Raw genomic sequence first — 20,904 nt, 5'->3', positions numbered from 1 at the left:
TCACCTTTCATTTCTCCTCAGTCAACCTTCTAAATAGTGGCTCCTAACTTCCACCGAAACAGCTTTCACACGGCAGACTGCCTCTACGAACAGGAAAAAAAAAAAAAACACACGACATATTAAGCCTGAATGTGCGCCCCAATGAGCGCCTAATTGACTGGACACATGTGCTGCCTGTAACTAAGCTGGTCCCGGGTTCCTGTGATCTGTGGAGCAGGTACTCCGGGAGACCAATTGGCAGGAGCTCCGGTCCAATCAGCTCCCTTCCTGCGCAGCGTAAAGCCACTTGGGGCGAGCGTGGAGGGCCGCTTGCTCTCGGTGCGCATTTGTGAACAGACGCCCTCTGGGAGCGCACAGACTTGCGGCACTGTTGAGTTTTCTAGCAGCATCTTCAGAGGGTTAGATTGTGCAGGCAGCCCTCCTCCTCCTCCTCCTCCTCCCCGTCCCACCTCTTCCTCTACCCGCGGACACCCCACCATCCTTCGGTCAAGATGCAACTTTAAGGAGCGAGAGGAAGTTAAGAACGACGATCCAGCTTTGTTCTTCCTGCCTAGAGATGATGTTCTCTTCCGCCGGGAAGCGCTGCTTCACGATAGAGTCTCTGGTCGCCAAAGAGAGCCCCCTGCCAGCCGAGGACCCCATCCGGCCGACGGCGTTGAGTTACTCCAACCCGACCACAGATGCCTTAATGAACGGCTACCAGGCTCCGGCGGCCAGGCCTCTCTACCAGAGCCCGGAGCTGGTGTTCCCGGAGACGGTGAACCACCCGTCCCTCACCGTGGCCCCGCACCAGCTCGGAGGCTCCCACCTACAGCATCCGCACTTCTTCGGCACGCAACACCGGGACCCGCTCAACTTCTACCCCTGGGTGTTACGGAACAGATTTTTTGGACACAGATTTCAAGGTACGGAAAAGAAGAGGAGATGGAGAGAGATCGCGCTGAGGTGAAAGATGTACGATCAGCAGTAGTCTGCCGGAAGTTTGTTGCGTAAATGTGTTGACTTGAGAGTGAATATTTTCTTTAGATAGCTTCTTAAGATTTTTTTTTGTTTGTTTCAAAGGTAAGAGATTCTTGTTTGCAAAGTGAAACAGCAGAGACTGGGAACAGATGAGCATTGGTAATATCCGGAAGCCGCTGTCAATTTTTTCCCCTCTTTTTCTTAAAAATCACAACAGAAGAAGAGAAAAACAAACTGGTTGTCGTATAACTCTTTTCCTGTCGTAGACATTTTTATAATAATAATAATAATAATAATAATAATAATAAATATGTATCACTCAAGTATAGGCGAAACATTAATAGTAATATAAATAATTCTGCGTCTGTGCATAATTATCTATTGCATCTGTTATAATTAATGTGAAAAAATTAACATTCTACGCATGTGACAAATTTCTTGAAGAATTTCATAATGATAATTTTCTATTTTGCAATTTCTTGAAATGTTATCAGAAACAAAACAAAAAAAGAGAAAGAAATCCCGATCAAATTTAAAACACTGCTTCTAAATTGTGGAAACTTTCAGTCATCCAAAGGCGTCCTGATTTCACATTAAAGTTCACATTTCACATTAAAAATAGGTTTTTACTGTGTTTTACTATTCTTAATAGGTTAAAGCAAAAGAAAAACTATAAATATTAAAAAGTTCTGATAAAAGCATGTATGTAAAAAAATAAATAAATAAACGGAAGTGTGCAATGTTTAGTGGATTTAAATGAAAATCCTGAAAAAAATAAAGGAAAAAAGTAAAATAAAGATAAAAGAGAAATGTAGCATTTCGAAATGCGGTTTTTCTATTAAATTATATTCTTATTACATCAAATGTTTTAGATAACTTTTTTGTCCTCTAAAACGACAAAATAACTATTACAATTTACTTGCGTCATACTTGGAATGTGATAATTAACTCTGCTATAGTTGACTTTATGTTCCGCTAACTGCGTAGTTTATTCCGAAATTAGAATCTAATGCTGGTGTTAAATAGGGCTGAAAAGGAAAGGAAAACATTGAGCGTTTGAAGAGTAAGTAAAGAGTAAAATGTGATGTAAAAAGTGAAATTCGCCAACACTTCAAAACAAACTAGTTGCTCCAAGTACAAAAAGATCATTGCGTTTTTACGCCGCTGTCAAGTGGCTATTTAGGGTTGGATAATGATGGTCCGGTTAATTGTGGAAAAATAGAACTTTCATAGGCAAGTACGTTGAGTTCACAGACTTCAGCTTTAACAAAGTCGCTGAACGTAAGACCTGGTTTGCTCAACTGGATCACATTCTGAATAAATATCTTATTTGGACGTTTTCTCAGTTACAGTTCAGACTCTAGACATGTTCCTCTTTTCTCTGTTTACCCAACGACACTTTGCTCGAACTGGGAGAGTAACATGCCAAATTGTAACAATGCTTACTTTTTAAAACCAGACCACTAGTGACGGGTGCCATGAGAAACATACGAATTCACATAGCTGATGGTCCGCTAACAAGCCAGAAAAGGTGGATTAGAAACCAAATATTACTCCCGTTTGCAAAAAGAAAAGTGGTGGATAAATGGTCCAGAATGTCACAATATTTTTGATAAAATATTAAATGTAAAACAAAACGTTTACACAGAAGTAATAGAATTTGTGCGAGGTAGTCATAGGAGTTAAATTTTTATTTAATTATATATTTTTTTGATCAGGCTTATTCTGATGCCACAAAAAATGCCGCCGTTTTCGCTCCATTGTTTTTACTTCAAAATATGCGTTAACATGAACAGAAGTGTCTCAATAGTGTCTAAATAATAATAATAAAAAGGCTTACTAACCGAGAGACAACACAAGGGATATTTAGCTCAAGTGTTTTGACTTTACCTCCAGGTAACGAGGTGTCCCAGGACAGCCTGCTCCTGCACGGCCCCTTCGCCCGGAAGCCCAAGCGCATCCGGACGGCCTTCTCTCCGTCGCAGCTGCTTCGCCTGGAGAGAGCCTTCGAGAAGAACCACTACGTGGTCGGAGCCGAGAGGAAGCAGCTGGCCAACAGCCTGAGTCTGAGCGAAACCCAAGTAAGTTGAGTTCACACTTAGCTCTCGCCTGTCCTGCTTTTGTTTTTGTTTTTTTTGTTGTTTGTTTATTTTAAATTAAACTTAATTTTGAGTCTCAATTTTTTTTACGTCTTACAATTCAACACTTATTTAGTTTATGAAAGAGCCATAATTAAAGAAATTCATGTTTTTAAGAGTTCATTTTATTGCTGAAATGAGTGCTATAAAAATTAATAATAATAAAAAACAATTTAAGAAATTAGTGTTAAATGCTTATCGACAAGACGGTTAACCTCTACTTCTTTACTGAGAGCGCAAAGGACTTAAATAACAAAGTGAAGGCTATTTCTGTAAAAAAAAAATGTAGAGGAGATGCTCACACACAATAAACATTTTTTTACTACATATGTCACACCTGTCAACTAAGAAATATATATAAATATTTTAGTCATCCTGGGCAACACAGCTATCTTGCGTGATATAAAAGTGAAATTGTACTGTTTAGCATTTTAATATGAGGCATGTTAAGCTAAAAGCTGGAATGTTGTGCATTTAGTCAGCATGAAAAGCATAGATGTAATCTGAACAAGAGGTGAATCTTGGTGAAAACCAATTAAATCAGTGCAGACCACACACATTCATTACAAGCAGATTTGACTCAAGTTTTGAAATACATTTCTCATCTTGGTTGGAAAATAAATGGCAGGTAAAATGTTACGAGTTTTAGCAGCAGGTCAAATTTTGGATTTGACCTGCTGAAACTAAACATGTCATAAATGGTGTCTGAGTATCAAATTCTGTAAATACGGCTCCTCCAACAGCCATATAGGTATTTAGGAAGATATTTTAAAAACCTGTAGAAAAACACAATATTCAAACAAAATATTGATATTTTAAAAACCTGTAGAAAAATACAATATTCAAACAAAAAACCCAGGAGCAAATGACAGCTAATATCTTAAATACAAGTATTTCAAAACAAAAATAAGAATAGTAAATGGCACAGAAAAATCCTGCAAAAACAAAATAGCATTTATTTTTCAAACCTAAGGTTTTGGATGGAGGATGGATGGATGGATGGATGGATGGATAAACCTAAAATACAATAAAAAATGTTTAATACACCCACATACTTTGCTGGTGTTAATTAGAACTTGATGTATTTAGTTAGTGGTGATAGGTTTAGTCTGAGTTTTCCAGAATATTTATTTAGTTAAAGAAGAGAAAAACTATCAGTGACAATGGTGCATTTGAAAAGACAACTCTCAAAAATCAAAATATGAAAACAAATGACAATAATAAATGACAATATTGACAATAAAAACAAAGACAACACAGATAAAAAAAGAAATGAAAAGATGATTAAAAAAGATCAAACTAAAAACAAAACATTAAAATATAAAATCAATAATGAACAAGAAAAACAAGAGGAGCAAAAATAGAAACAAAAACATTAAAGATAAAAAAGAGAATTTCTCAAATCCAAATGTAAAATCAGCTAAAGCATAAAAAACAAGGTGAAAATAATGATATAAATTAAAATCAAAAGCAAAGTAAAAAATACTGAAAAACCAAAATTAAACATAATAAAAATGAAAATAATCAAATTTACACTTAAAAGAAAACACAGTAAAAGTATGACAGAGTCAAATCACTGACAAAAATTAGTTTGATCATAAAAATAATCAAATCAACATTAAACCAATTGAACCTCAGATTCCTGTTGTGCAGAACTGATTCTGTATGCCATCATAGTCCTGAACCCTAGATACATGCATATATGTGAAAACATTAATACGATCTTAAGGAGGAAAACTGAGCTAAGCAGTAAAAAAATGCAGCAATTAACTGAAAGAGAAAAGTTCATATAGAAAATAAAACTGATTTAAAAAGCAAGATGTGTATCCAGTTTGGTGAATTTGCTAAACAGAAATAAAATTGTTTGCTGCTTTTTATGTATTTTCTTTCCCCCACGAAAAGTCAGAATCAGAGTTTCTCTGAAGCTTACCGTAACAATCCAATTCCTGTTTTTCCTCGTTAGGTGAAGGTTTGGTTCCAGAACAGACGGACGAAGTACAAGCGCCAGAAGCTGGAGGAGGAGGGTCCGGACAGCCAGCAGAAGAAGAAGGGGAACCACCACATCAACAGGTGGCGCATCGCCACCAAGCAGGCCAGCTCCGAGGACATCGACGTGACCTCAGAGGACTGAACCCGCACACGGGCCTGAGCGTCAGAGGACCAACACTATTTATTATGTAAGATTATTAAAAGCGTTGTTAGACTCATTAGAGGAAGACTCAAGGATTCCATGTGCGATCACTCCACGTCTTCATCGAGGAGTTTGAACGTCGAGCGCCACCGCCACGACAGCGGAGCATCATTTCATGATGGCTGAAGAGAAAAGTCGTACCCTACAGTACCATGGTGCTCGCTTTTTCTTTTTCTCTTTTCCTTTTTTGTACATAGGCCAGTAGTGAAGGTTAACAAAAAGCTAATTGTTTGATCACTTCCACCTTACTTCACTCGCTTTCACCTGTGCACCACATTAAGTCGAACTCATCCTCGAAAGGAAGCTGTGGTCAGTCAGTGAACATGTTGGTGAAACGGAACGAAACGGAAAACTTCTCAGACTCCTCACCACTTTTATTTTTAGAGACGGTCTTCATTGTCCTGCTAATGAAGGTTTCCCACCAGCAGGAGGCGACCTGTGACCCCGGGAAGCAAGTTGAGTCGCAATCACGAAATTGTCGTCTTTCGCCACCGTGGAACCATCGCCCTAGGCGATGCACAAGACAACACGTCCCCGTTTGTTGCAGATTTTACGAAGCGCCGCGTGTAGAGCGAGACGTGTGGGGAAGCGTGTTTTTCGAGCGCGAAATGTATTTACAGACAGACGGCTTTGGAAATAAAAACTTTGAGACGTGCTCCTGTTGCATGGGAGATTGCTGCGTGTTGTTTTAATTGAGGCAGCAGTTTGTTCCCAGCAGCTACAGCAGCTGCAGATTTCACTCATTAGGTTGATGCTCTCCATCTGAGCTAGTGGATGTGCAGACTGCTGTGAAACGCGCTGCTGCAGGGGCTGATAAGACAAACCCCCAAACATTTAAGGCTCAGTGGTGACTGGGATACAGCGACAAAATCATTCATTTTGTCACATTACAAACACAAATCCCTGTGTATTTTATGCAACTGACTTATACAAATTAGCGTATGGTTGTAAAATGGAGGGAAATGAATCCATGGATTTCAAATATTGTTTCAAATAAACAGAAAAGAGTGATGAGCGTTTGTATTCACACCCCTTTACTCTGATAGCACTAGATGAAATCTCTCATCTCATCATACAGTCACCTAATTAGTAAACTGGCTATAATATAATTGTTCCATTTGGAGAAAGAAGTGAAGGACGATTATAAGCTGAAGTATTGGGCTGACAGAATAGGAATTAGCTAAAGCTACAGTTCCAGATTCTGATCAGACTGAAAGAATGTCTCCTAAATGTATAAAATTCACTAAATGTATTTTTATTTCAAAGCAGAATATCATTCGTCTCTGTTTTAATAGTAAAACCAGCACACTGTTTGGTAATAAATTCAAACTTCTGGCTAAATAAACTGTTAAAAGTCAATAACTAACATGTATAAAACCACTTAACAGGCATGCAGAGCTTTCCAAACATTGCAACTGAATTCTTTTGATCTTCACACACGATCCTGGTGTCCTTTGACAGACATTTCAAACTGGTCAGATTTGTGCTGCATTGAAAAGAACAAGGAATCCACAAAGTTTGATTGGTAAATTTTACTGACTTTTATTGAATTGTAACAAGAAAATTGAGAAAAATAACAAGGCCCAAAGCTATTAGAGATCCAGATTTTATTTTATTAGGTTGCCACGTCTGATGAGGCACAAACCAACTCTTCCAGGGCAAATCGAGAGGAGAGGATGGATGGGTGTAAACACCTACAACTGGGCGATATGGACTTATGTTTTATCACAATACTTTGTGGTACTATTGTGATAATAAAAGTGAATATAAATATTTATTACGGACTTTTTACGTCACCATGTGACTGTGTCACAGCAACAAATAACGCTCTTGAAAAACATTTCCATAATACAATTCTTTATGAAACCAATCAAAGAAATGTGATTTACATCATTAAACTGCACTTTCAATGTATTGGTATCTATCGATGCTTTTCTTGAACAGACAGTGGAGAAAATACTCAAACCTTTCAAAGTTTTAAACAAAATTAATTGGAATTTATCAGGACTACGATGAATCAAAATTCTTATAAATCTAAAAAATGTATCACAATAAATCATAAACGATATGATAAACGCACACCTTGATCAGGAAGTGTAAGAAGTGTCAGGTGTGTTACCTGTTGGTCAGTACGGATGTGCGAAAAACCTTGTTAATATTCAGCTAATGTTGAAAAAACGCAATTTCACAATTTAAAAATCACATGTGAATAAGTCCATAGAAAAACATAGCGCGACATCATCCTCCAACTACTTCCTGTCGGCTTCTTCTTCGTCGTTTTTGCCAGTAGCAACATCCTGTTATTGATCATGTGACCAATGTGATGGGGAAAAAAAAGTGTCTCCATTGCAGTTTTAGGAAAAATAAAACAATTTTGTTGCGACCGGCAATACTTTTCAATCATAGAAATTAGTTTTTTTTTAAATAAATTTCCGTGTTCCCATTAAGCAATTTTATTCTCGAATTGTCAAACAGCACAAATAAATAGTCAATGGAAACACAGCTAATGTTTCTGAAATTTCAGCGAAACAGACATTTACTAAGCTGCAATAGCTCTCAAAGAGGCGGGACCTGGTTTGGATATTGCTGAAATCTTTTTTAGCAGCAGCTCAAAGCTGCCCGGAAGAAACCACTGCCTAGTGACCCCACGACCTCAGAGGAGAGCTGATGTCTGACCCAGGTGTCTTATTTTGTCAGCGAGAAAGAGGGACAAAAGAGGCAGTAGGTAGAGGTAAAACACACTGCGAAACGCACCCAAAGGGGGTCACACACGGCTTGTTTTGAGTTTTCTCAAGATATCCTATACTCACTGCAGGTGCAGAAACGTGCTGAAAGGAGGCGCGGGGTTATCTAAACAAACATGTTCTGTCGCTCGCCCTGACAGCCGTGACTCTACTACCTCCTCTTGTCAGGAAGGTTTTCTGGAACAGGTTGCGTTCTGGTTTGGTAAAAGATTAGCGCAATTAAAGGGCCTCTTTGTTGTGTGGCCAAGGTAAGAATTAGGTGGAACATCACCTTGGCCTCCCTAAACGCCGCGTCTCCTGTCAGCCAAGTCAGCAGGAAGGGGACCGAGCGGCGTTCCAGGGTGAGAAACGAGAAACTCTCCAGAGGAACAGAGAGGTGCAAAAACAAAAAAAAAGGAGATAGGGTGGAGGAGGGGCCTGCTGTTGTTGCAGAAACAGCAATTAGCTTAAGCAAACAATTCTTTCGAATTTCTTACGATCTACAAATGAGCCTAAAAATCTCCCTTTTAGGCTGATGGGTTTGAAAACGCATCAGTTGGCATCCCGACACGACTCGGTGTTAATCTCTGATGCGTTACCAGATGCATTTCTTTGATGCTGACTGATTCAAAGACGTTTCTGTTGATCTGGGCGTCGCCGTCAATGCAACTGCGTCTTGTCGGTGGCAACCCGCTGTGCACTGTTCCCAAGGCAACCGCTCAAACATGCCGATTACACAGATCACAACAAAAGATGGAGCGTTTATATAAGCCAAGGGATTAAATAAACACGACGATACGGATCTATAAACTGGCTGAAAAAGTTACTCCAGCACTAATGGCAGCGACTTAGACACATGAGATAAGATGCTGATAAGTCTGTGGAAGTGTTTGCTGAAATGTGTTGATCATGATCTCGTTTGACATGATTTCATCTTGACCTGATTTTGTGGTTAATAGACACGGCTTTGCATATAAACTCAACCAGACTTATGACTTGATTAACTGCATCTTTATAAAAAAATAATAATAAAAACATCTTTCAAGTTTGTTTTCTCATAAGGTGTTTTTGATTTCTTGTTGCCCTCGCTGATGTTTCATCAAATAAATGTTAATATAAGACAAAGATCACCAGATTAAACAGAGCGGTTTTAAAAATGAGCAGAAAAAATAGCAATGTAAATCAAACTATTAGGGGGGAGAATTTATCGTATCGTTTATCACCATAAATTTCTTACAATTCTAAGAATTTTGATTTATTGTTGTCACGATATATTCCAATTAATGACATTTAAAACTGTCTTTATTGTTGCGTTTCATGGTTTTACTGAAACCCATAATGTTTTATTTAATGCTTTCAGCTCAAGCATCAATAAATGCCAATACATTTGAAAATACCGTTACTCATTTAATCATGAAATAAGTATGACGTCAGTCTTAAAAAAGGCTACAAAACCCATTTCTAAAACTTTGGGATTCCACTTTTGTACCCTGAGGAATTACAGATGAAAACTAACCTATATGACTAACTCCGGCATGTTATATGATGGGCATTGTCCCTTTTGAAATATATAAACAGCAAAACAGTGAGTTAGTTACAGCTGGAGAAAACATGGACCAATGATGAACCTTCTGAGGAGTGGCCAGTCTACCACGATTACTCCAAGAGCACAGCAGCAGTAACGTTCTAAATCACAGCATGTCAAGTTTGTACGTTGCCTTCCTACAAAATACCGCTCAATTCTCATTTCCCTTCACAACTCCTTCGGGATTTCTCCCATTGAGTTCAGTTCCTCAAGTAGTATTTCAACAAATTGGCCAATCAACCAACAGAAGGAGAAGTTGTGAGTGATGACGTTGGTTTTCTGCACTGTTTTAGAATCGTAGCCTGTCTGTAGTTATAGCAATGGAAGCAGATAAGAAGTGAGCCATTCAGTCTGTGTTGGCCACACCTCCAAATACTGAATTTACATTACCAGTCATCTGGTTTGGCTCGGCACTTCTCTTTTATGCAGTGGAGGATGGTTGTTTAGGAACAGGATTACAGCGTAGGATTTCCTGATTACATAAATTATGGCCAAACGGCAGCGTTTGGGTCAAACTTTAAACTTCAACAGAGTCCACGCCTCCAGGAAACAATCGTTTCTCGATAGCAGAGGGGCCAAATCCTCAGTATGAAATGAAGTGTAGAACAAGGGACAGGGTTTTACCAGGCTACAGTCCACCCTACCAACCTCAGAACAATGCTGATTAATCAACAATAAGAAAAAGACTGGGTAAAACACAACATCTACAGGTGTTCAAGTCCAAACCTCTGGGAACCAAAAATGACACAAATCCCCACTTTCTTATTTGCAAAAACAAACAACAACAACAAAAAATCATTGTGATGATACCGAAGATTTTTGGGAAAAAATTCTGTGGATGGACAAGACAAGGTGGTAGTTTGATGATCTGCGTTGCTTTGTTTTTACATCAGAGCTACTCAAACTGTGGTCCCCAGACGCCCCCCAGTGGTCCGCAAGGTACTGCATGTAAAAAACCTTTCATTTGCCGTGACATGAGCTCAAAGTGCAACACGTTCAGCTAATTTACTACGAGACCATGTTTAAAAATATTAATATATAAGTGGTGCTAGGCTGGTTCACTCAAAAGAAAAGTTGAAGACACCGGTGGAAAGAAAACAACGCAAAGACGAATCATATGATTGGAAGAATTTATGTCTGCAGGAATAGTTTTCAGATTCTCAGGGTGAATTGCAAAACTTTGGATTACAGCAGCATGCCATGCAGATCTCCCCGTCATTCTCGCTCGACTTTCTCCTTCCACCGACTCGGGTTGGAATACAAAGACGGGTCGTTCTGAAGAGCACTCTCTATCGTATCGTCAACCCAGCTGTTTGTGCTTTCAGAGTAAAGCAAGTTCCAAAACAAAGATATCATCGTCTGAATCAGGCCCGAATTACCAATGTGCATTAAAAAGAAACATGTTTTCAACTCAACAGTCTTAAGGTTGTACCGGGTCTAATTAATTATTGTTCATTTCAAAACCTTACTGAACACTAAACTAACATGAAAAGATAATTCACTTTAAAAAGCGTTACTTAACTTGCTTTTAAATAAGTATAACTTCGTAGTCAATAATCTTGGATCCAGAAACAGCGATGCTTAAAGTTACACACTAAGTTTCAGTGAACAGAGGTAAAGGGGCAGACAATGAGGTATGCTCTTTATTGTAAGTATGTGGAATTGAAAAGTTACAAAGTCGGACATTTTCCACCAACCATTGGTTGGCTGTAGCTATAATCTCAGTGTTCTTGTGCTCAGATTGAAAGGCAAAGAGAAAAAGAGAAAACCCAAACATAAACATGTTTTTTCAAGTTTATTTTTCGTCCCTTCAGAAAATCCCTGAAACTTTCATTCTGAAAGCGACAACACAACTTTTTTGGTGGAGCAGCAGAGGAAAACGGAATAAAGTTTACTGCTGAGCTGTTAAGGCTTTTCTACATTCACTTTGTTCAAGAAGTTTTGTTTTTTTTGGGGGTTTTTTTCGTAAAAACCTGTAAAAATTCCAAACTATTCTAAAAGTCGACTTATTATCAGCATGGAGTTTTCTGCAAATGTTTTGAGTTGCTTTTTTTTTTTTTTTTTTTAAAGCTGTTAACTTTCCTGTTTTGAACAGGTTGCGCAGCAGCCAGAATTAGCCTTTAAGGCTCGAGTGGTGCACCATTTTTGGCATCAACTCTTAGGTAAGTCTTCGTGTTGTCGCGTTGCTAATACTTCGAAGGCGTTGTGATGTACATTTAGCTGTCGCTGTTGACCGTTATCTCTGCGTTGTCATGCGTTGTCGGGATCAGCTGCTGTTTTGTGAAAATGCGAGCTACCTCCTCCACGTTGGCAGCGTTGGACGGCGGGGGTCGACCCGCCGGTCGGGAGGGAACGCTCACAGCCCTTTGTTGTACGTCAAAATCTGACAATCTGTCGCCGCCGCGATCTCTGGCTCGAGCTGATTGGCGCTGATCTGTGGGAGTCAAAGAACAGAAAAAAACAAAGAAAAAGGTCAGTCGCACGAGTGGAAATATTTCGCACGAGCAATTAGATGATGAGTTTACGTCATCTACGTCCAATACATACTCGGATCTATACTTTGTAAGCGTAGCTTGTGAGCTTTGCAACTGTTTTTATTCCTTCTTTTTTTTTATCGCAAGCAAATATTCTTTAAAGCTTTTAAATGTTCTCCATTTGCCGCTAATGTGCAAAAAGAGCCAATTTGGCAGATTAAAGTCTAATTTGAGGTTTACGTCTCCTAATATTTGAACCAGAGACAGATGGCTGTCGGAGTTGGAGGCAGAATCCTTAATCAGACATCTTGCTAGGTGTGAAGTGGGGAAGTGGGACAAATTGAGTAGGCGGGGGGTCCCGGAGAGCAGGGCATTCTTGTTGCTTATTGGGGAGATTTTCCTCCTTCTTTTTCATCTGCTATTCCTGCGAAAGTGCAGAAAAAAGGGAGAGAAAAACAGGCTTTTCACAGGACCGTTGGCGGCACATATGTCTGAAGTTTTCTCCTTTTTTTTCTGCCATATGGCTGTCTGAGCTATTTCCAGTGGGTAATTAAATCCTAAACATTTTAAAGCCAGAGCTGGCTGGCTCATGTCAGCAAGTCACTTGGCAAGAGAGACAACACAAAGACGGAGCAAAATCGGCCAAAAACAAAATTTTTATTTTTTTTTTTTTGCGCCGTTGCCGATTAATGAGCAGGATGGCGGTGTTCTGAGCCAACGGGGGCTAAAGTTAGATCTCAGCCCGCTTGGCCTGGATGGCACTGGTGGCAGTGAACAACGGGACAACACGGGGTCGAGTCTCAGAGGGCTACGCCTCATTACAGAAACACTGAGGAAGTCGAGAAAAAGGCTTCAGTCGGAAACTGAAACCCAGTCAGGAGCACATAGTCGATACAGGTACAATTTAAAAAACATATTAGAATAATAATAATAAAAGAAATCACTCTCAGTCACCAGGTCACTGAGAAAATGTCCTCTTGGTTTTGATCATTTGTTTTAATGCCACTGGTTTCCACAGAACACCACTCGGTTGGGAAACTCCTGAACATTTGATACGTCTGTTATGCGGGTGCGACCTTTACCCCGCCTGCGAACATGCTCACATTTGCTCTTTGGTGTCTGAGAGCTCTCCCAACGACGGGAACAAACAACTCCTCAGCAGATTCAGCTAAACACGCTGGAAACAACATGTTACGTTTAGGAAGCGCAGTCAGGAGTAGTTCAGGAAAAGTTCAACTTAAAAGTTACAAATGAAAAATTCACAAGTTGTTGCTTACGTCCCATCGTTTCTGTTACACAAGTAACGAATTTATGTAGTTGTATTTTGATTATTGATGTTTTATGAGTCCTCAATGCAAAAACAAAATCGCCACAAGTATTTTTAGTGTAATTTCTCGTGCAAATGTCTTAGTGCTCTTGAAATAAGGCAAAGTTAACTGATGAGTAAATTTTCCTTGTTTTAAGTCAATAATTTCTTAACACTCATGTAAACGTTCTAGTTCCACTGGCAAATTTTTTCACTTATAACATGGAAAGATGTCTTGTTATACGTGAAATAATCTGTCAGTGGAACTAGTAGTTTTATGTCAATATTAATGAATTTACTTAAAACAAGCTCCTACATGTTGCTGAAAAGTTTCTTGGAAGTCAGTTTTGTCTTACCTCAAGCGTACTAAGATATTTGCGCGAGAAACTAGACATAAAAAAACTGAACAACTTTGTGTTTTTGCAGTGCAGGAATGGGACCCTGTAATAAGAGGCTCTGCTGAAGAAAAAATAATAACTATGAGGGGCCATTTTATAGGCTATGGTAGGGCTAAAAAAATGAATAAAAGTTGTTGTAGAGTGGAGCAGCGTAGCTGTGAAGTACCTGAGACATCTGTGGGAAGAGGCTGATGGCGAGCGGCAGAGCGAGGCCGAAGGCAGCCAGACACACCAGGCTGTGGACGGGCAGGACGAGCCGTCGCCGCCGCTGCAGCAGAGGGAGCCTGGAGAAGAGGACACAGTCAGGATCCGTCTGTTTTTATCGAATTTGCATTTGGATACGGCTCCTCAAAGACATACATTTAGAAAATAAGAACCTTAAGGCAGGTGTTAGACATACGTTTAAAGGTCATAGATCAGCATGAAAACTGTTTTTTGTTTGTCTAAAGTAATATTGTCATGTCAGGTATGGTGTTTTCATTAACTGTAAGTGGAAATTTGACCTAATTATAAAATGACAAACCAAAAATGAACTGACACCGAAATTTATGACGATGACCGACGTCATTCCACCCATGTTGGCATTTACAGTGTTTTAAGAAAAATGAAAGGAAAAGTCGATTTTGTCTTAGTTTTGGCCGTGTGTAGCTAAGCTACTCATGGCCTTTTACGACTTAGCATTACGTGTGCCGTCTGTAGTCGCATGACTCCACCCCATTTCAGTCTGTAACAGGAAGTGAAAGAAACAGTGAGGTTGAGGAAACGGAGGAAATTTCAAATGTTGAAGCGGTGGCGGTAGAGCTGGTCGAGGAGGAAGAGGAGCAGCGCGTTGCCCCCTCTCGAAAAAAGAAGTGATGTAAATCATTTGGCAACATTTTGGGTTCAGCAAAGACGTTAGAAGTTATTTTACACTTCTAAACTTGTTCCATTGAGCAATAAGTCTGAAATGGGCTGTATTGTTTCCCAGACACATGGTGCCCTTTTACAGCACAATCAAATAACCATGTTGCCCTCAGTTGTAAAAATCATTTTTATATCAAATATGACTTAAAAATATTGACTCTGTAATTTAACGCCTTGAAATTGGGCCTCTGTCTCTTTAAGAAGCTCCTGCTCTTTCTGAAACTCCGCCTTCAGACAGTCATCACAACATGGCTCCTCTATTAACCCTTTAAAAACATTTTTACCAACATTATATTGAGAAGTATCTCCTATAATGAGCTCAGCAGATGCTCTGCTCCACCACCTGTTTGCTAATTGCTGCTGGCTAGTCTGAAGGAGCTGAGTGGGGGAGACACAGAAGTCGTGTGTAAACAGCAGCTCCAAAGAGGAGCTGTGTCCTGAACGCTGAGCTAGGTCCACCCAGGTGTTTTGCTCAGCTGAATGGTTGCCACGGAGATTAAAGGATTTCTCAAAATTTCATGAAAGTATCAAAGCAAGAATCCAGGTTTGTTTTTGATGACGGAAAAATGTTATAGCAGCTCAAAAAAGGTGGTTTAATGTAATACTGCCCCTTTAACAACTAAACACAATTTTTTTTTCATGTATTTGCAGACACTGTAGCTTAAAAGTTAATTAAAGAAATAAGTAAAATGGAAAAATATAATTGCGGTCCTGGGGAATATAAATATCCGTGAAGTATTTATGCTGACATTCTTAATTTTTGGGTGGATTAGTGTTATTCAATTTATCGTTAGAGAGATTAATTGCTCAATATATCATGATATTGATTTCAGAACACATTGTCCAGCCCTAATCATCATCAATAAAGACTTAAAGACATCCGCTTGTATGCAATTAATCTACATGATATTTCACTTTGTCATTTTACAAATGAGGAACTGGTTATTGAATTATTATACAGACATTGAATTACTACACTTTATAAATAGTGCCTGGAAGAACGCATTATTTTCTGCATTCGTCTTGTGAAGCCCAGTTTCTGCTCTGCTCCCCCTGCCTGCCTGCCACAGGATAATCTCCTGTTCAGTGTGTGGGACAGCGAACTCAGCAGGAGCTTGAGAAGGAGCCGCTCCTCTCTCCTCCACCAGCGACGCTCCCCTCCCCTCATGGCGAGGAAAGCTACTGCCTAATGAGGGAGCTCATTAACACATATGGCTGCCATGGTTTAATTAGGCTGCATACACACACCAGCATAGATGCACATCTTGCAGAAGTGCATTACGAAGAGAAAAGTTGCTGCACGTTATTAAACGCAAGTGGTAAAGGTAAAGTAGGCTGTCCTTAATAAAGGGGAAGAGATAAGATGTCGTAAAGACATTATTGACAAATGAATGTGATTCTGGCTGTATTTAAATGCTCTTATGCAACCCACGCACTGGGCATGCTCAGGTTGACTTTGGACAACAGGAGATGCAGGGACTCGCTGGCCGCCCGTGAGGCCATGTTAACTTTAACGTGTTCTAATGGCTGCGTGCATCATCCAACCCGATTTTCCGTCACGTTGAAGCCAAATCGGATCCAGTAGATCTCAGCCTTAAACGAAAAAAACTGTGGGATGCTAGATTGTAATTGATCCTTGTGGCTGTTGGTTATTCAAAGATTACAAATTATGCATTCCCTGAGCTCTAGACTTGGAAACCTGGAACCTTATTTTGAATTTACCCACTAGCTTCTCAACTATCTTCCCAGTTCAGACCTAACAACACTGCTGTAGTCCCAGTGTCTTCTTGACCTAAACTGCTAACCTGGTCATTGTTTCATCACATCTCTAAAGCCACGAAGTCACTTAACACCAACATCAGTAAGGCTTTGTTACCGGGGTGATGGTGGTAGGTGTCCCATAGTCGGAGGGTTGCCTGTTCAAATCCCTGTTCACTCTGTATCTGACACTTCACTCAACTGCACACTTTACTCGACCTTCTGACTGCTGTTTTTGATGGAGGTCAGAAGGTCCAATGGCGCTGGTGTATGACAGTCTCACCTCGATCAGACTGCCCCAGAGCAGTTGTAGCTACTATCCAGTAGCTTTCCACCTTCAGCGTGTGAATGTATTCTTGAACACTGAGTGGCACTTTGAGGTCCTCTGGACTTGATAGAGTGCTGTACAAGCACAGGTCATTCACCATTTGTAGGGCTTTGATGATTATGTTTGGTGGCTCACAGATGAAAAAGCGGTGGGCCAACTATACTCACTTGCATATTGTGATGATACCTTTTACATAAGCTATAAACACATCATCCACTAGCCAACTCCCTCTGTCTAATTCTGGTCTCTTGCTACAGAGTGTTCCCAATCTGAGGCACAGATAACCATTCAACCAAGTCATCATTACCACTATTCAGTTTTCTCAGTAAACCTTTTCTTAAACCTGTACTCGTGTGTGCAAGTCACAGTAACAAACCATCAAAGATCACAGATAAAAAACACATTGAGATTGAGATGGAGATTATGATTGGATGCTTTGTGCCACTCCTATAAGATATTAAATTATTTTAATATAACTGCTAATGCATGTTTCTTAAAAATAAAGGGTTAGGGTGTTTCTTTCACTTGTGACAGTAACTCATATTTTCACGCTGCTGTTAATATTTAATAGCATTTGTTATGGAGGGTTTTTTTTTTTTAAGGTAATGCGTCCAACCATTGAAAAGTATGAAGCCCTCGAATAGCAACGAAAACAGTGACGCTGTAATATTGCTGCATTACAACATCACCTTGTTCCTGAATCATAAAACGTCACTTTTGCCTAAATTTGGGAACTTTCTTCTGAATGAACGTTGCCTAATACACTCATGGCTGTGCATGAGAACAGATCCTGCTGTCAGTCCAGTGAACATGTTCTCAGCAGAGCAATCCATCACTGAGGGGCCGCCTGGGGGACCTGTCTCTGTCCCCTTGTTCTCGCCCCATTGAGAGCCAGTGAAGGCAAGCTGACATAAAGGAGAGTTGAGAACTACACACAAGGAAGGCTCAGTCGATCTCACAGCTCCCCACCGACACGTTTACGCACCAACACCCCCCACATGCACACTCCTTCTGTCTTTCTCTACCTCCCCGTTCAGTTACTCAGGTGCCAGGAATCCCAAACACACCTGGAGAGCAGGCCGCGCCGTCTGAGCCCGCCCACTCAGAGCGGTTGGGACAAGTGCTGTCAGGGATTCCCAGAGGTCTCTGCATTCCTCTCCTACACGCCGCTGATCCGAGGACGACCAACTAAACGCGTCACGTCATAAACACGTCATCACCACAGTCCTGAACAATGCTGTGTCTCACTGCAGAGGAAGTGTCTGATGGAAGACGTTTATGAAACCATATATTTTGTTGAGAGGTATCCATGTTTTTACTAGTGCATCATTCATTGTATGTGATGGAGAAAAAAAAGTTATTGCTCTTATAACCACACTTAGAGTAAAACTAATTTCTGCTCAATTCAGTGATTAGCGACATTTTTTGTAACTTTTTTGAACCACAGACCTGGACTGACCTGATGCAGCTTATTTTACAGTTCTGTCATTTCATAACTCTGTAGTTTTGTCATGACTTTGCCAATTTGTAGCTACCAAGAGGATGTTCCATACCTCCTCTGACAACTTTAATGTTTCATTTAACTATTTATTCCTAGTATAAACAAATAGGAAGAACCTAAATGCATCTAAAAGTTTGATGGATTTGAACAAAGAAAAACCAAAAAAAATAATGATTCTTTTCAATCCAGTCATGGAGGATTTTTCAATTTAATCCCAATATCATCCAAACTAAGATTTTATAACAATTTTTATTTTTTTTTAAACAAGCTCAAATTAATTTCAGATTATTTGATGCATGCGACGGAAACATTATCCAAATTTAAATCCAGTGTTCAGTTTCCAGATAGATTAGAAATTTTCAACAGAGTCGAAATTAGTGGAAGAGATTTTCTTACTTTTCCAGAACGGCCATGACCATGGGAGGAAGCACCATGATGGGCATGGGCATGACGACTCTGGTCAGGGCCGTCTCTAAAAGTGCCTGTCACAAAAAGAGCAAACTCTTAAAATGTATACAACAATACAGTGACATTTTTGTTTTACTCAATAACAGGTAAGAAAATATGTGAAGGAAAGTATAAAACCAGACAGCTGTTACAGAAATGGGGCAGCAAGGTGCTGCCAATGAAGCCTTTAATTGATGCAACAATTAAAGCAGAAGCTTAGGCAGCTGGACTTTGTAAATATTCAGGTGTGTGTGTGTGTGTGTGTGTGGGTGTGTGTGTGCATGTGTGATCACAATGTCAGAGTGAAAACATATCAGCTATAATTCAACAGAAACATTATTGGGCCTGTTGGGAATGAGTTATATATATAAAAAAACACACACAAAAATACTAAGTGATAAATATTGACATTCGTTTAGCATTTTTAGCCTTTTAGGTCATATTTTTCTCAAATTATAACCTAAAATGCCAAACATTAGAACTGGAACGGAGCATTTATTTATTTTGTTTTCTTTTTCATAACTGCATGTAGAGTCCTAATAAATAATAATAGAAATAAACAGAATAAGATCTTTGAGACATACATGCCTCGCGGCTATCTTAGACGTTCCCACCACCTTCCCGCTGTCGTCAAGCACATCGATGCCGTCAGACAGCTCGGTGTGCCTCATCAGCACCACGTTGCAGATGTTTGCACTCGCTGCGAAAAGAAATTACATAAGTAAAAGAAAGTCTTTGTTGTTTGAAGTGGCCTACTAAGATGTTCATGTTTCCCCTTTTTCAAACAACCATGCAGGGTTGACTCAATCATTCAGATTCCTGTCAGGTTGTTGGGGGTGTTTTTTTTACGTTTCTCTAAATTCCTGACAACAAATGTGAAAGTCTATCTTTGATAAAGCTGAACAATTCATGGTGTTCATTGTTCATGGTGTCATTTTTATTTTGAAATCCAGAATTTATTGCCACTTTCTCCAACTTCAGCTGTGAGAAAAGCTCTTTTTTCCAGTCTCTCATCTGTTTATTATTCTGTGTAAAGTTGGGCATAAAATATTATTTAACAGAGCGACAACAGGGTTTCTGCAGGTTTCACAACTCAAATTCATTATGAATGAAATTTCAGACTTGTACTGCGACAGAAACATTTTAGATCTACTTAAAATGTTCAACTTAAATGTTTCTGCGCTACACAAAAGATAAACTGACATTAATAAGTTGTGTTGACTTTTTATTAATTTTGCTATATCGCCAATAATTGAGTAATTGATGGTTTTTTTAAAGTTAGGATTTTAAAAAAAAGCAGAAGAGGAGACTACTTCCCAGGGTGCTTAGCAGCAAGGTTTTTGCATCTTGTGTTGCTCCGTGAGTCAGATGGTTGCAAAAGTTGAAGACAATGTCTAATTATTAACATTATTTATCTTTTCTAGATAAATGTTTCTGAGCAGAATTCAGTGTGATGTTTAATAATGTGCATCATCAGATCAGATATTTTATTCAGGCTGTTCATGTTAAAGTTATTCTAGATGAAAACAAGTCATTGTTTCAACCTGAACATAACACAGAAATATGTGCTTGTTCAACCAGCTCAGGACTGTTATCTTGAAAAATGTTAAAGATTTGGTTTAAATTACAGGATTAATTTATATAAAAAAGTCACAATTCAATATTAATGAGCTTTTAAAAAAAATGTCTAACTCTGTGTTTCTTGTTAAATCCACTTGATGAATTTTAATTTCCGAGTTAAAAGTTTTCTAGTTGACTTTACTTGCATGAGCCTTCGTTTTCAAGTTAAACCATCTTTAAATGTTTATTAATAAGCCAAATAATGTACAAATACATATATAATTGTCAGATAAGACAGAACTGAACCCGACTGAGACTTTGAAACAAACAAAAGAGTCAAATCAGCAACACAACACAAAACACAGGCGAGCCGACAAACAGCGGCCTTATTTATTCACGCTCGCCAAAATGAACACAAATGTATGTTAATGTAGATAGACCTTTCTTCTTGACTCTAATAGGAATGAGGAAAACTCATTTTAGAGAGTTTAGTGCTCTCGCCCCGAGCCTTTTTAATTTAAGACAACGGCGTCCGGAGTTATCTCTGCTGCGCCCCGGAGGGACAGCAGGTTGCCTTGTGAGAGGAATTTAATTAACTGAGACCATTTAATCCAGGATAATTTATATATATA

At 39.3% G+C, this 20,904-nt stretch overlaps 2 protein-coding genes across 2 annotated transcripts in view; one reads left to right on the top strand and one right to left on the bottom strand.

The window, feature by feature from the left end:
• emx1 (empty spiracles homeobox 1) lies at positions 1-10,372 on the top strand. The gene is made up of 3 exons (XM_007569535.2): positions 1-905; positions 2,857-3,041; positions 5,062-10,372. The coding sequence occupies exons 1-3, from the start codon at positions 557-559 to the stop codon at positions 5,227-5,229; spliced, it is 702 nt and encodes a 233-aa protein (XP_007569597.1). The 5' UTR covers positions 1-556; the 3' UTR covers positions 5,230-10,372.
• Positions 10,373-11,226: 854 nt separating this feature from the next.
• Positions 11,227-20,904, bottom strand: part of sfxn5a (sideroflexin 5a) — a 20,436-nt gene continuing 10,758 nt past the window's right edge. Inside the window, exons 11-14 of the mRNA XM_007569534.2 lie at positions 19,297-19,412; positions 18,662-18,747; positions 13,942-14,059; positions 11,227-12,031 (exon numbers count right to left, since the gene is read on the bottom strand). Coding sequence (XP_007569596.1) covers positions 11,954-12,031; positions 13,942-14,059; positions 18,662-18,747; positions 19,297-19,412 — 398 coding nt within the window. The 3' untranslated portion in view covers positions 11,227-11,953. The remainder of the gene's footprint in view (positions 12,032-13,941; positions 14,060-18,661; positions 18,748-19,296; positions 19,413-20,904) is intronic.

This window comes from Poecilia formosa, unplaced genomic scaffold, assembly GCF_000485575.1.
Source record: "Poecilia formosa unplaced genomic scaffold, Poecilia_formosa-5.1.2 Scaffold241, whole genome shotgun sequence".
NCBI classification, from domain to species: Eukaryota; Metazoa; Chordata; class Actinopteri; order Cyprinodontiformes; family Poeciliidae; genus Poecilia; species Poecilia formosa.
The sequence above is the reverse complement of the archived record's forward strand: the minus strand, read 5'-3'. Positions and strand labels throughout refer to the sequence as shown.

Bases quoted from the DNA above. Each gene is read 5' to 3' on its own strand.
- emx1 (XM_007569535.2), top strand. From the start codon at position 557: ATGATGTTCTCTTCCGCCGGGAAGCGCTGCTTCACGATAGAGTCTCTG. The intron at 906-2,856 runs GTACGGAAAAGA...CTTTACCTCCAG, and splicing joins TTTTGGACACAGATTTCAAG to GTAACGAGGTGTCCCAGGAC. The intron at 3,042-5,061 runs GTAAGTTGAGTT...TTTCCTCGTTAG, and splicing joins TGAGTCTGAGCGAAACCCAA to GTGAAGGTTTGGTTCCAGAA.